The sequence below is a fragment of the Notamacropus eugenii genome, chromosome 1, assembly GCF_028372415.1.
Source record: "Notamacropus eugenii isolate mMacEug1 chromosome 1, mMacEug1.pri_v2, whole genome shotgun sequence".
NCBI classification, from domain to species: Eukaryota; Metazoa; Chordata; class Mammalia; order Diprotodontia; family Macropodidae; genus Notamacropus; species Notamacropus eugenii.
In genome coordinates, this window is record NC_092872.1 from 465,994,272 (window position 1) to 466,009,884 (window position 15,613).

The following is a 15,613-nucleotide window of genomic DNA, read 5'->3' on the forward strand; positions in this document are numbered from 1 at the left end:
TACTCTCAAGGAGCTTATAATCTAATGGCAGAAGACAGCACACAAAAGGAAACTATAAGGAGTCGGAGATTTACCAGAAGTGGAGTACCAAGGTAGATGAGATCTTACAAGATGATGAGGTTATTCCAATAATGAACTTCCTGGGGCTTGGTGGAGAAGGTGGTGCAGTGGATAGAGCACCAGTACAGGAGTCAGGAGGACCTGAGTTCAAATCTCACCTCAGACACTTGACACTCACTAGCTGTGTGACCTAGGGCAAGTCACTTGACCCCAGTTACCTCATTCTGAATCATCTCCAGTCATCCTGAGGAATATCTGGTTACTGGATTCAGATGACTCTGGAGGAGAAGTGAGGCTGGTGACCTGCACAGGTCACTGAAAACAAAGTCAAGGGTAAGTCATGTCATTATTTCTCTGATGGCATGGTCTTCTTCGGCAGTGAAGGACGAAGACACACCCAGTTAGAGAAATAACGTAGCCAGGTGAGAAAAGAGATACCTGAGCCTGAATTCTTCTCTCTTTAATTGGAGTTCATGGCCACCAAACAGAAAGGCAGAGAATAGTGATGAGGTGCGATGAGATTTGTAGGATGTTGAGGTTATCCCAATAATGAGACATTAAGCTCATCTCAACCAAAGTGTAGTATTTCTTGTAAAATATACAAATATATTACTTTAATATTTGCTTTTTAAGATTTTTAATAGTAACTAGTAAATTGAATTAATAAGATAGAATGGGTTAGGGGAAGGTGTGCTAGGTTTGAATTTAAAGCACCTGAGTTCACATCTGAGCTCTTTACTACCCATGTGACCTCACTCTCTTAGTTTTGTTATCTGTAAAATGAAGGTTGGATTAGATGAACTCTCTAAGGTTGTTGCCAGTTGTAAATCTCTTAACAAGTATTATTCTTTAAGATTATGTGGTTAATTGTGAGCTTTCAGAACCAATTCAGAAACATGTTCAAGGGCTTATAGCATACTTAATTTTTTTCTATATCTTATGGACATAATAATTTTCTGACTGGATTTTTTTTTATTGCTAAGAGAGAGAAAAGCTGATTTTGTTAAACTTAGCCTAGGTTTAAATTTCTTAGATCTTTTTCAAAACTTAAAAATGAATACATATTGAGGGCACTAGGAGTCTCAAGAAATTGTCCATTTTTAGTATATATTTTAAGGAAGAAAAAGCCAACCAAAATGTGAAGTCTAGCTCATGTATAATTGATAGTATTTTCCTCAGTATAGAACACTCCAAGTATAGAAGAAAGATTTGAAGTATTTTCTATTCTGTATCATCTGTGTTTCTCCCAGTATAGTTTTCCATATTCCAACTTGATTTGAAATTTAAATCATCCAAGAGTTTTCATAGTAATTAACTTTATTTCTTTGCTATCCCCTCCTCCAATATATCATTTATTTTTCTGTTGTGGACCTTGCCAATGCATTTTGTGCTTTACTATATTATTTTTTTTTGTGGGCCTTAAGTAAAGAATAATTAAGTCTTTGTCTAGCATCACATTAATAAATGTTGAATGCATGCTTTGTTTGGGAATCAAATGTCAGACATATGAGCTGTACCTATATTTGTCATCTTGTGAGGCAGGGGCTATCGCTGCTCCCACAAGAGCCGCCAATAGAAAGGAGAGGGAGAAAATATAGCAACAGTTACTGTGGTAATGACTATTATTACTTTTAATTGTGTATGTTAATATATAATGTATATGTTTTATCTATTATGTACTTGGGATTGGCTGGTTTTTGGGGTCTTTTACATTAGTAAATTGTCTTTATTAGTAAGATCTATTTATTCTCCATCAAGTTCCCTGGTATATTTTGAAGCTTGTGACTTTCTGATATTTTCTGCACTTTAACATCTATAATATACTATATATGCTATAATATACTATAATATGCCATTTACTATATCACCAGAAGCCAAGGAAATACCTTTTTGCTTTATTTCATTGATTAATATTGTACTTAGCATTTTTTCTTTTTAATTTAATAAACTTGAAATAATTACCATTTTAATTACGAATTAAAAGAAATACTCTATGCTGCAATTTGCTTAAAAATTCAAGCATCTGGTTGAGGCTAATTACTGTAGTAAATGCAGTAGTAAATGTAGTAAAATGTGTAGTTTTTCCTCAGTGGAAAAATGACCAACCATTATTTGGAGATAATTAATACAATATTATTTCCTTTTGTCCCATTTTAAAAGTGGTTTTTCCTTGTGTAAAAATGTAAATTTTCCCCATTTTTTCCTATCTTCCAAAATCTACCTTGGATGATACAATTTGGGCTGATTTACAGCTTTATCAGGTATGATATTTAAGTGTTATATACATCTTGCGGAATGTGACATAGATTTTTTTCAGGGACAATATTTCCATATTGGCTTTTATACAGATACCTTTTCAACATATTGAATATTTAGCTCAAAATAGAATTTATGGTATTGTACTGGTCTTGGTGCTAAATGTGACTTTGTTTCTTAGAATTACGTTAAGAAATCTGTTACAAAATTTATTATTGTCTTTGGATGCTAACTTATGTGCATATGCCTCTGTGTTTTACATACTGCATTTATAGCTATATTCACCACACATAATTAAATGCTGAATAATTTTAAAATCCTGAACTATACATGAATTTTTATTTGTAATCTTAAATATCAGATTGAGCATGTTTGCAAATGGCTAAACTATTAAGCTGGATGAGTTTTGACTTTTTAGAAAATTTTGAGTAGGAATAACATTTTCCAAACATTTATTAAGCTATGTGCCAGGCACTTGCTAAGCTAAAGGAAGGACAGTCCCTGCCCTCAAGGAGCTTATCACCTAAAGGGAGAAAGACAACATACAAAAGGAAGCTATGAAGGGAGAGGGAAGGGGAAAGTGATGATGAGGTAGAATACCAGGGCTGATGAGATCTTGAAAGTTCCCAGTAATGAGCTTTCCAGGGCATGGTGGAGAAATCGGCCAAGTTCAAAAGTAGTTCAGCCAGATGAGAAATGAGATGTCTGAGTTGAGCGTTCTCCTTTAAATGGAGGGTTTGGAATTCATGGTCCCACCTCCCAGTCACAGAGGCAGTGTAACTTAAGGATAAAGCATGGTTTAGTGCAGGAACAGTAGATGTGGAATCAGAACACCTGGAGAATCAGAAGACCTGGGTTCAGGTCCTGATGTTGCTCTTTTTTTAATATAAATTTGAGCAAATGACTTCCCTTTTCTGTGACCCCTGTTTCCTCACCTTAAAATAAAGTTAGACTGAATGAACTTTTGTTTCTTCTGACTATAACTTCTTGTAATAGACTCTGAAGGTAAGATGCTTTTGTATCTTTGGTGGAACCCACAAAATTGCAAATTTGTAACAGATTGACCATATGAATATTGATTTTTTGTTTGCTCTACTTTCAAAATAGCTTTTGCTTGATTTTTACTTTTTTGCTTTAATACACTTCTTAAAATTGAGGACTTAAAAAACATATCTAATGTTTCAGACAGTGTGACACAAGAAAGAAGGCCTCCCAAACTTGCGTTTATGCCAAGAGGTGGTGGGGATAAAGCTTTGTCCAGTCATAGTAAACCAAAGGCTACAGGTATGCTTAAATAGAATGAGAGTTTCTGTTAACATGTGATTCTCATGTTAGAGACTAACAGAGGTCAGAATTGAGTTATTTGTTCTTAAGCAATACATTGATATTTCTGGTAATGGAAGAAAATTTTGTAAGAAATTTTGACTTGAGGCTAGTTCTTCAGCCCTTTTAAGCAGATGTAAATGGTCACTGGGGCCTGGGTGGTGAGGGGTACAGCTATTGCTTGAGCATAATCAACTGAGTCAAGTTTTAAGGTCTGTCAATCAAAATTGACTAATTTTGGGTACCTTTGACTTAAAACGTTGTGAATACAATTTGGAATTATAAATTCACTGGTTTAAAAATTATTATTTGTAATAATACATGTGCACAGTGCTTTATGCACTTACATAGTGCTTTATTTGCGTGCATCTTTCACGGATGTGTTATTTTGCGTAAGATGAAGTATCTTAATGATAATCATATGAACTTTACTAACCACCAGGAGGACAGATAAAATTCTGGGCCACCAGAGTATGTGGGCCTTTTCTTTCCCAAACACATCTAGCCATTGATCATAGAAACTCCTTTATACTGTATTCCTGTTGGATGTGTATGTGTATTGTGTATTTGTGGAGGTGTCATTAAAAAAATACCTCTTAAATATTGGAGGCACTGCATGGGTGGTAATTACATGTCAGTTAATTGAGTCTCTTTACAATATTGAAAGGTTGCATGAGATTCTTAATGTGGATTAGGATGGGGTATGTCAACTAAATAATGCTATTTTAAATCAATTAAGAGGAAAGTATATTATAAAAGTACTTTGGGCTGCAAAAATGCTTCAAAGTATGTTGGACCTTGTATTATCTTGGAACCTACGTGATATTGACTGATCTATAACTCAAAAAGGATATGAAACTTTTGTATTCTAGGTCACATAGTTCATTACTTTAACAGCCACCCAGTATCTATATGTATATATGTACACACATATCTTAATTATATCAATATATGTGCTTAATTGTGTTGGTCTGATAATAGACTTCTAAAGTACTAAAACTGGAACGACTTTGTATAGTTATTGATTTGTTTATCAAAGAAAATCAGATTTTGAATAGATCCCTGGAGATTCCTCAGGGATATGTTCTGCAAGATAGGGATCAGGAAGGACTAGGCTATGAAATTTTCTTAGCATTGCTTGTATAATATTGTGTTACTTTTCCTTTAGTGCATGAAGAAACCAAGAAGGGAATTTTGCAACCTATAGTTTCAAAGGCTGATTTAAAAAAATAAATGAAATCAGTTACTGAATCTTTTCTTTGTTTTAATGTACCCATAATGATGAAATAGGTATAGAAAAATTGATAAGCATAAGAGTTTTTATGTAAATAAGAAACTTTTAAAATAAATACTAATAGACCCAGTTTCTTCACCTAATATTAGGAAAGGCTGACTTTTCCAGTGAAAAATTGTATGCAAAAAAAAACAACTATTAAAAAACCCAATTTGATTACAAAATAATACTGAAAGGTTTTTCTTAACTTCCTTCTCCTGTATTGACACTTGAGCATACAAATCTTTTTGGCATTACCAAAATGGTAACAAAGTTTTAAAACTGAAAACAGTAGAATAATGTTTTGTTTGTGTATCTATTGATTGTGTAATTGATTGTGACTCTGTATGCATGTGGATCTACGTAGCTTTTTTTTCTTTCTTTCCTTTCACCAAAACTTGGAGTTTTAAAAAGGAACTTCTCTTGATCCATAGGATCTACCTCAGACCCTGGAAATAGAAGCAGATCTGAATTATTTTACACCTTAAATGGTGGTTCTGTTTATTCTCAACCACAAACCAAATCAAAAAATACATGGTACATTGATGAAGGTAATTTGGAATTTTTTAAAGTTTTTTTTTCTTCTAATAGTAATCCTATCCATCTCTTAGCTCATTAGGGTGGAAAATAGAGTGACATTTTTTTCCCCTCATTTTTTTTTCAATTTATGTAGTTTTTCATAAACAAAATGAGTAGGCCACAATGCACACTGTATTAATATTTATAAAATGAAAATACTGATGTAGATTTGGATTACTTTTGAAATTAATTAAGGCAATATTTTAAAGTATTCAATAGTAATTTTGTTTTCCTTCTTTTTTGGTTTATTTATTCGGGAAGAGGAAAACCTGATCTGAATAAGTAAGAAATACACACATGTACACACATTTCAGCCGAAGACAAACTTTGATTATTGAAATAAAAATAAAAAATACGGTAGAATCTTGCAATATTGTCTAAGCTAAATCACATTCTCTCCAAATTGGTACTATATACAAGACTGATATTTCATGATTAGCCTATAAGGTGAGTGTGCTAGTCCAGTTGATATTAACTAGTCACAAGTAACAATCCTATTAGCAAACGCTATTATTATTATTTTGATCTTACTTAATTTTCCTGAAGTAACTTAGTTTTCTGGTGTTGTTTATCATTCTGCAATGTTAAGGGATTTATCTTAACACTTTAGAGAAGAGAAGTCATTACCACCCTTCTCTTTAGGCATTAAATTTCATGCCTACTGCCATATTTGAATCAGTAGGTCCAAGAGCCTCTTCTCTTCTATAGGACATTTCACAGATAGAATGTCCCTTTATTGGGAAGTTATAGCTATTATAATTCTTGTGTAGGGCTTGTTTTTCTTTTTTCTTTGTATGTGACAACCATCCTACCATAAAATGAGTTTATTCATGTATCATCTAAATAGTATTATCTCAATTTTAAAGTGCAGCTACATCTCAGGAATATTGGGAACCATGTGGTAAATAGTTTATGATTGTCTTTAGGAGTTTGTAAAGTAAGGGAACTTTGAAATATGTGTCTATGTGTAATTCTGTTGAAAGTTTAAGTCAACATAGATTTCTTTCTCTTTTGAAAGATCATTCTGCATGTTCAAGTATTGGGAACCAAAACCATACTATAAGACATTTTATAAATAGACCTTAACTACTCTAATTTTGCTACTTTTTAGCACTACATTTTGAATACTTTTGTAATCAATTACATTATTATGTATCAATAGCATATGTGAATAAATTTGATTTTGATTTCATTTTCTCATCGCTTTTTATCTTGTAAGATTTGTTAATGCTTTTTCTATGTAATGCTCTTTTCCAAAGGCAAGAAATTCTAATAAAACAAAATGATTGTTCCAATAATTCAAGGAAGGTATATTCTTTTGTGATTTCTGTGATTTTATCATGGATCCAGATTCCCCCCCTCCAAAAAAAACCCAAACAGTTCTTCATTTTGGTATTTGTTTATCTATGTTATGCCAGAGCTAGTAAGTCTCTCTGGTAGAGTACTTTAGCTTACCTAAAACCATTTCTGTTAGAATTTGGTTAAATATATTCAATTCATGAAAGGTAATTTTATTTTTAAGAGGGTGAAATTGAAGAGAATGTATGAAATCATACACACACACACACACACACACACACACGCGCACACACACACACACACACACACACACACACACACACACACACACACTCTAAACAAACCCAACCAGAAAAAACCCTAAAAAAAGGCCTTACTTAAATTTGTCTTTAAATAGAAAAGAGTCCTTTGAGTTTTGGTTGCAATTTAATAGTTTTATAGCAAATTATTTTGGTTCATATATGAATGTATGTAAGATGTTTTATATGTAGTGGATTCAATTATAAAGGATATAAAATATTATTTTTTTAAAGATATAAGAAAAAATATAATACTCAAGTTGATTTCCTAATTAGGAGTAACTTATTTTTTATAGTTGCTGAAGACCCTGCAAAATCCTTGACGGATATATCTCCAGACTTTGGACATTCTTCACCACCTCTGCAACCTCCTTCTATGAACTCTTCGACTGAGAACAGATTTCACTCTTTACCATTTAGCTTGACAAAGATGCCAAATACCAACGGAGGTATTGGGCATAGTCCTCTGTCTCTCTCTGTTCAGTCAGTGATGGGAGAGCTAAGCAACTCTCCTGTCCAGGAGAGTCCACCTTTGACTGTACCCTCAAGTAATTCACATGGTCTTGAAGTAGGCTCGTTGGCTGAAGTTAAAGATAATCCTCCTTTCTTTGGTGTAATCCGTTGGATTGGTCAGCCACCAGGACTAAATGAAGTATTAGCAGGACTGGAACTGGTAATATGATTTGACCCATAAAACTTCTTTATTCTTTTCTACATGGGGCTTTATATAGAATTTCTTATTTGTTAAAATGGGCAAATACTACCTATAACCATCAAAATGATATGTGTGTATGGATGTGTTATGTATGTGTGTATGAGTATGGTCATTTAAAACAGATTTTTTTTATTCTTACTTTGCCTTCTGTTGCCCAATATATTTCATATTTAATTCTCTTTTCTGTTACTTTGTATGTGCTCAGGGAATGTAAATTAATTTTAGTACTGGCTTTCCTAACTAGTACAGTTAGGAAAATAAATGTGTTACACCATTCTCTCTCTTGCTTTGCAATGTGTTTTCCCCACCATATTCCCCAGAAATCCCCAACCTAAATCACCAAATGTAAAACAAAAACCAAAAAAACTTTGGATTATTCACTTTTTAGAAATTTTTTAATTGAGTCAGGAGAATGGAATTCATCAATAAAACACAAGTCCCAATTTATAGGATACTTGAAGAGAAATATTTCATAGTATATAACAAAATGTAGTTACAGAAATCAGGGTAAGGTAAAAGTTGTTACAGTTTGCTTCTTCAAACAAAATAGTTTACCTGCCAGCATGCCCTTTGGAGAATAGTGTTCCTAAAATCATTTAGTTCTTTTTTGACCACTCCCTTCAATGCTTCTCTTTTCCATCTGGTCAATACTACCCCCAACTTCTAAAAACTGAAGTAATGACAGGTTATTATTTATCTTAGTCTGATTGTTACTTAAATTCTCCCAGTGTGGCTTAGACAAGGGCCCTTTGCTTTTGTTCATTCACTGCCCTATTGAATTCAAGGGAGAAGTCTTTCCTGGACTGATCATAGAGGAGAACAGGACTTTTTTTGGAATTGATAGTTAAAGAAAGACAAATAAGGTTTCTCTTTCAGATCAAAGACTTCAGAGTAGGATAATTTTACAATGCTTTCTTGATATTTCTAAAAGAAGGAGAAATGTAGTAGCCTTGTCTGCTTACTTACACAGTCTACTTTAACAAATCTTTGCATTTAGAGTGCAATAAGTGTAAAAAATAAATTGCTGATTTTGGTAAATTAACTCTTTCATGCCATTGCAATGTTAATTTGTATATTGAGACTTCTTATTTGCTAATAATTCTCTATAGGCAGTTATTTGTTAACCCTGTTTGCTTCTGCAGAATTCTACTTCAGTGCCTCATTATGGCATGGAATTGATTCTAGGTTTCTGAAAGTTGTGCCAGCAGAGCACAAGGTATGAACGGCTCTACCATGCCTGAAATACTTATAGTCTTGACACCAGGCTGTATCAGCTTCCTGAGAACCAGCTTAGTTAAGTACACAGAGGGTCATCACCAGTAGACTGACCACTTCGTTATAAATTATTTGGCCATGGCATCCCTTAAAATAAAGAAAAGTATAAAATGACTGTCACTCCTGTGTTCTTCTCCACTCTGCAGGAACACTGACATAATGGAGAAAAAAGATAGAGGGTTCTGAGAATCACAAAGTTTTAAAATTTGTCTATAAATATTAAATTAATTACACTCTAAATGTTAGATCCTTGTCTGATGACCAGCGCAGAAATTGCACAAACTTGTAATCACGTCAGTCTTGACATTTTCACTATAAATGAAATCAGAAGACAAGGCAGTCACACATAAATGGAAGGATAGTTCATAGTTTCTCTGAGAAAAGACAGATAAGGACTTGGTAGAGTTGGTTTTATACTGTATCTGAAGGCAACAGGAGACATCTTGGTTTCTCATATTGCAGTGCTTGTGATAAATATTTAAAGATCATTGTGAAAATAATTGCAGCTTATGCAATTACATCTGTTAAAGATGATAGAAATTCTCCAAAGAACTATATGCAACCCTCTGAATTAAATAAAGTTATATTTTAATACTCATTGACTTTAGTGCAAGGGTAGGCTTAAGGGAGAGTGGAAAAAATATTCTTTGGTTTAAGAATAAGAAACAAGAAATGTAGATTATGTAGTAGCCCCAGATCTATCTTCCTTTGAGAACAGAGTCAGGAAATGCTAGATATGGCAAACATCAAATAACATCAGAAATGAAATGATATTTTGATGACATGGAAAAGAATTATTATTGAGGTGAGAATCTTTCATAAATAAGCTATCCCTATATACTCAGACCACTTACTTGTTAGAATAAAGAATACAGATTAGAAGATATGTCACACAGTTGAGGGAACTCCAGCTTGATCTATGTAAACAAACTTGACATCAAAAAGTGAGAAATGGATAAAAGACATACTATCATTATTTTCTAAGGAAGTTTAACTAATGTAAATCCAAAAGCCTGGAAACTACATCATCATACAAATACTCGAACTCCTTACTAAGCAGAAAGATATTGCAGTCAAGAGTAACAATGGCTTAGAATATAAATAAATTTATTGTTTTAAAATCTTAAGGATGATGATGGAAGATTATCAACAGTATTACCTCATAAAACAGTGAGAAGCAGTGTCAAAAAACAAGTTTAAAGAAAACTTGGTGAGACATTTATCTATGCTAGGGCATTTGAGGATGAAACTAGAAGTTCAGTAAAGAGATGGAAAATAGAAAAAAAAAAGATGTCAAGATTTCCATAGCAAACTTTTTTCCTTATTAGTGACCATAGAGCCACCACATTGTGACTCTAATTGTGACTCTCGATGGTTTCAAGAGTAAATAAAAGTTCCCACGGCTTGTTGCTATTGATGAATAAAACAGAATGTTTGGTAGAAATATTTTAGAGTCTTGTCCAACAAGATATCTCACATGCATATATCAAAATTATGTGAGATTTCTTGAACTCTATGTATCAGCAGAGATAACTTTATTTAATCCTCTAGTGATGCTTTCTAAAGGTGTTTGCCACAGTCATGGAGGATGTCCAGTGCAGAGTGCAAATGGAAGAGATATTCTCTATAGATGGTGAGATATTCCTAATGCCCCTGTTTGGGACAGTTTTATATTGATAGCATCAAGCCTTGGAACATTGTTGAGCCTTCTAAATGAAAACAATAATCAACATAAAAGGATTCAGTTTTAAGTATCTTCACAGAAATAACCAAGTGGCTGAAGTATAACTGTTGCCCAAACTGATATCCAATTGGGTTGACAACGTATCTGCCTGATCCTTGGGTTGATATACTTTGGATAGATTTTGCGACTAGACAGTGAGCTAGGCCCAGAATTGAACAGAAGGATATTGGATTGAATTGCCTTTGTTTTTAATGACCTCAGGTTTCTTCCTGAAACAGAAGTGCATCTTTTAAATTTTAAATCTTTTTCATCATATTTTAATATCACTTGCTTTTGAATTTTATATTCCTTTCTCATTCATCAAGGCATTTCTCTTTAACTCAGAATTTTGAAAAGAGAGGGGGAAAAGAAGTTTAGTTAAATCAATCAATATATCAAACCATGGCAGATAGCATATGAAATATTATACACCCTTACAGAGATGCATTTTCTCAATTCTTCTCCAGGACCAAATTTGGTCATAATTATACAGTATAGTTTTTTTTTTTATTCTTTCCATTTATATTTTTATAATCGTTGTGCATATTGTTTTCTTGATTCTTCTTACCTTGCTCTGCATCACTTCATATGTCTTTGAATTCTCAATGTTTGTTTTCTCTTATGGAACAGTAATATTCCAAATAATTCATTTACCAAAATTTGTTTAGTCATCCTTTAGTCACTGAGTCAAACATCAGTATTCTCCCAGTGACACTGAATAGTTGTGAGTCATCAAATACAAGTCTCCAAAGAATAAAAGTTACAGGCTACTCAGATGACGATGGAGAGGTGCAAGATGGACATAGATCCACCAATAACCTCTCACCGGAGGAGAATTATTTGAGAGAAGTAACAGAAACAGTGTTATCAGGAAATATATGACCATAAAAAGAGGTAGACAGATCATAGGTTAAGAGCAAGGGAAGTACCAATGAACAGCCCAAAGATTCTTTGATATATCAAGAGATCCAGATAAAGCCTCCCAGCATATTATATATTTTTCCCAAGAGTGACATACAAGAAGGCACAGACAAAAGTTTCATAAAATGAGAAGGTATAGGTAGGTTGCAGTCTGATTTTTGCAGAGTATAAGTATTGAAATCACAAATCCATTAAAGTATTGAAGTACAGCCAAATGAGTTCAAATGAGCTATTTTAACCTTTTTACCAAAGGCCATTTTAATTCCTTTTAAACAGAAAGATCATACTGCATGATCTAACTTTATGATTTTGGCAATAATTTCCACATCTGGGATTCTACTTTTCATCTTTCTTTCAACTTTGATTGTCATGAGCAAAACAGTAAATATTGAGCCTAACTTTGATGAGTCAGAAAGAGATTTCTTGCCATCATTTAGAGATATGCCTTCTAAATGGTTTATTTAATAAGTAGGAAAATATTTCCTTCACTTATTAATTTATTCATTCATATAATAAACGTTATGCATCTACTCTGTTCAGAGCACTGTGCTGACAGAAAGTTTAGCTAAGACAGTGACTCGTGCTCTAAGCTTGTATTGTAGCTGGATATAAGAGAAATATACCTGTGATGTACAATATTATAAGTATGTTAGGGACTTAAAGTGCTATATGAATTCCTGAGGTGAAAGTCTTTTTCTATAGTGATAATCAGAGACATGTAAGAGAGGTCAGGGCTAAAGGTTGAGATTTAGAAGATCCTTTTACAGAGGTGATATCTGAAGCTGTGAAAATAAATAAGATTGACAAGGGACAAAGTGTAGAGGGTGAGAGAAGAGGAGGGCTCTAAAATAACTGAAATATAAGGGATCAGGAAGAAGGCAAATAGGAAGGAGATGGAAGGGTTGTCAGGTAGGAGGAGAAGCAGAATATATTCTGGAACCAACGGAGGAGGTTAGCAAAGTTGGGAACGTGTTAGCAGTGTCAGAGATTGCAGAGAGCTCAAGGAACACAACCAGAGCATTTGGGCATGGAGATTAGGAATAATCATTGGTGACCTTTTCAGAGTTGCAATAAAGTAATGAAAAGCCCAGTTGTAAGAGGTGGAACAGAGATGAGGAAATGAAGAAATAGAGATATTGACTGTAGGCATCTTTTAAAAGACATTTATTTGTGACTAATAGGAGAGAGTTAGCATGATAGATGAGATAGAAGGGTCAGGGGAGTTTTTTTATTTTTTTATTTTAAAGGATTGAGGAGACTTGGGTATATTTGTAAGCAGATATGAAAGAACCAGTGAAGGAGAGATTGAACATACATGATAGAGATGGTAGCTGTCAAAGCAAGGTCCTAAAAGAAGTGTGAGGGAGTAAGAAGGCCACAGATAGGAAGACTTGACCTTAGAAATCCCTTTTTTTTTGTGATGGAGGGAAGCAAGAGAGAATAAATGGTGATGGTAACCTGTTTTTTGTGCTGCAAGAGAGGGATCTCCTGGAAAAGGGCATTCTCTTGTGAATACAATAAAGTTCTCGTCTTATCCCAACAATGTTACAGTTTCTACTATACCTAATAATAATGATTCTAGAGATATGCAGAAGGATTTTTTTCCTTTATTGTTACATGTTTTAGAAGGGGAGAATCTGAGAAGTATGATTCATTTAAGGGCTAATCTTCCTTTTTTCCTTTTAGTTCATTTTTCATTGCTGTGAATAATATTTATCATTGTGTATTTAAAGAAAATAATGTCTTCAATTTTTTTCCTTACTTGAGGTAGTGGTAGAAGAGATTCTCTAGCCCAGAGAAGATGTAAGCCTTTCTTTTAAAGAATAAATAAAGGAAATGATGGGTCCATACTTGTCACTTTTAAAATAAAGACGTTAGCTTCATTAATGTCTTAAACTCCCAGAAATAATCATCCTAATGGAAATCTCAGTATCATTCCCAGTGAATCAAGAGCAGGATAAATTAAAAAAAAAAATCACTCAACATTATCTAGTTCTTTAAGCGTCACCTTTGTATATGCAGAATGATTCACCTCTAAGCATATTTTATTTCAGGAAGATGAATGTGCAGGCTGTACAGATGGAACTTTCAGGGGCACGCGTTATTTCACCTGTGCCCTGAAGAAGGCGCTGTTCGTTAAACTCAAGAGCTGCAGGCCTGATTCTAGGTTTGCTTCACTTCAGCCAGTTTCCAACCAGATTGAACGGTGCAACTCTTTAGGTATTTGCAACCTTTTAATTTATTTTCAGTTTGGAACAGATTGACTCGTTAGGTATTTGCAGCCTTTTAATTTATTCTCAATTTGGAACAGATTCTATTTCCAATCTCAGGATTTTGTACAGTAGTTATAAATGAAAATATTGTAGCCAGTTTCCGGTTAGCATTAATATGCCTTTCCAACAATATTATCAACAACAGAATCTCTTCATTGTCTCATAGTGATTACACTTTTAGTTATCCTAGATGAGAAATTAATTTTAACTGTACATAGTGGCTGAGGACTTTTAAAATCAAGAAATTTTTTTTTAACCTTTACTGTTTTTTAGTCATTTAATTTTCAGTTATTTCAGAGGATTGAAATTAGTCTTTTTTATACCAACTTCTTTGTCTAAATGAGTTGCTTACTGCAAAGTAAACACACACTTTGGTCTTATATTAGAAAATTGTTTTTGATATAGTAACGTAAGGCATGTTTCTTCTCTGCTAAAGGTTTCAGTTTCCTGAAATTATCCCTTGCCTAGACTAGACAACTTTAGTTATTGCATAGATGCTGAAAAGTACCTCTTTTTAAGAGCTGAGTGGGTGCAAGCAAAGTGTTAGCAATTTTTTGGCAATAAATGTTTATGGAAAGTACTTTTGAAAAAAAAACTTTATAATAAATTCACCATGTTACTTTCAGAGGTTACTTGTTCTTTTCCTTCTTAGCTTCCTTCTGTTAGTTTCTTTGCATTATGAAAATGTCTTAGTGACAAAATGTGCTTTTAATTGCAACAATTAAAACAACTCTTTTTGATTTGGTCAACAAAATAAACATTTGTAAAAGAATTTTACTTGGCCAACTTTTGCTGTTACTATATATGATCTTAAAAGGCTATATATTAATTACTAATTAATATGTGGGGTGGGTTAAGGGTAAAAAAAAGGCAGGAATCAATTACAGCTTTTGTAAACTGAGCTAAATAATGCAAGTAAAACTCATTTTTAATCTTGGGAATCTGGTTTCCATAGTAGCTATGTAGCAGTGCATCAAAATGTAGTGAAGAAACATGAAAGTGTGGGTAGAAACAAACAACCCAATTATTTTTTGAGAAATACTGTCATGTTAATTTTATCTTTTCAGCATTTGGAGGTTACTTAAGTGAAGTGGTGGAAGAGAATACTCCACCAAAAATGGAAAAAGAAGGTTTAGAGGTAATGATTGGAAAGAAGAAAGGTATCCAGGGCCATTACAATTCTTGTTACTTAGACTCTACCTTATTCTGGTAAGTTTGAAATATAGTTGAGTGACAGAGGTGATAGGTTAATGATAATATTAGAAGCAATACATACTGCACTAAAGGTAATACACACCAAACATTTAATTCTCTAAAGCATTTAACAAGTACTGCTAGCTCTGTATGCATCAAACAGTGGGGCTTACAGCAGTCCATTTGTTGGTGTGTAGTTGGTTTCTTTTATGGAGTAGAATCAAATCTAGAAATAAACCATTCAAAAGATTTTAGGGAGTAGGGTCAAATTCAGAAATCTGTTATTCAAAAGATATGCAGTAGAACTACTGTAATATTTGTATGTGCAGCTTGTTATGCAGTGAATTGAGTTACTTCTTTGTTAGCATGTGATGATTTTTCCCTTTAATTAGAACTATCATGGTATTTAGAATTGAAAAAATA

At 33.4% G+C, this 15,613-nt stretch overlaps 1 protein-coding gene across 6 annotated transcripts in view; it reads left to right on the forward strand.

Annotated features, from left to right (window-relative positions):
- The window catches only part of CYLD (CYLD lysine 63 deubiquitinase), a 67,241-nt gene that overhangs the window by 26,895 nt on the left and 24,733 nt on the right, over window positions 1-15,613 (forward strand). For 3 of the 6 annotated variants that reach the window (XM_072632186.1, XM_072632188.1, XM_072632187.1), the window contains exons 6-10: window positions 3,502-3,600; window positions 5,347-5,463; window positions 7,386-7,762; window positions 13,778-13,943; window positions 15,064-15,205. In XM_072632186.1, coding sequence (XP_072488287.1) covers window positions 3,502-3,600; window positions 5,347-5,463; window positions 7,386-7,762; window positions 13,778-13,943; window positions 15,064-15,205 — 901 coding nt within the window. The remainder of the gene's footprint in view (window positions 1-3,501; window positions 3,601-5,346; window positions 5,464-7,385; window positions 7,763-13,777; window positions 13,944-15,063; window positions 15,206-15,613) is intronic. The other 3 variants (XM_072632189.1, XM_072632190.1, XM_072632191.1) reach the window with 1 other exon arrangement.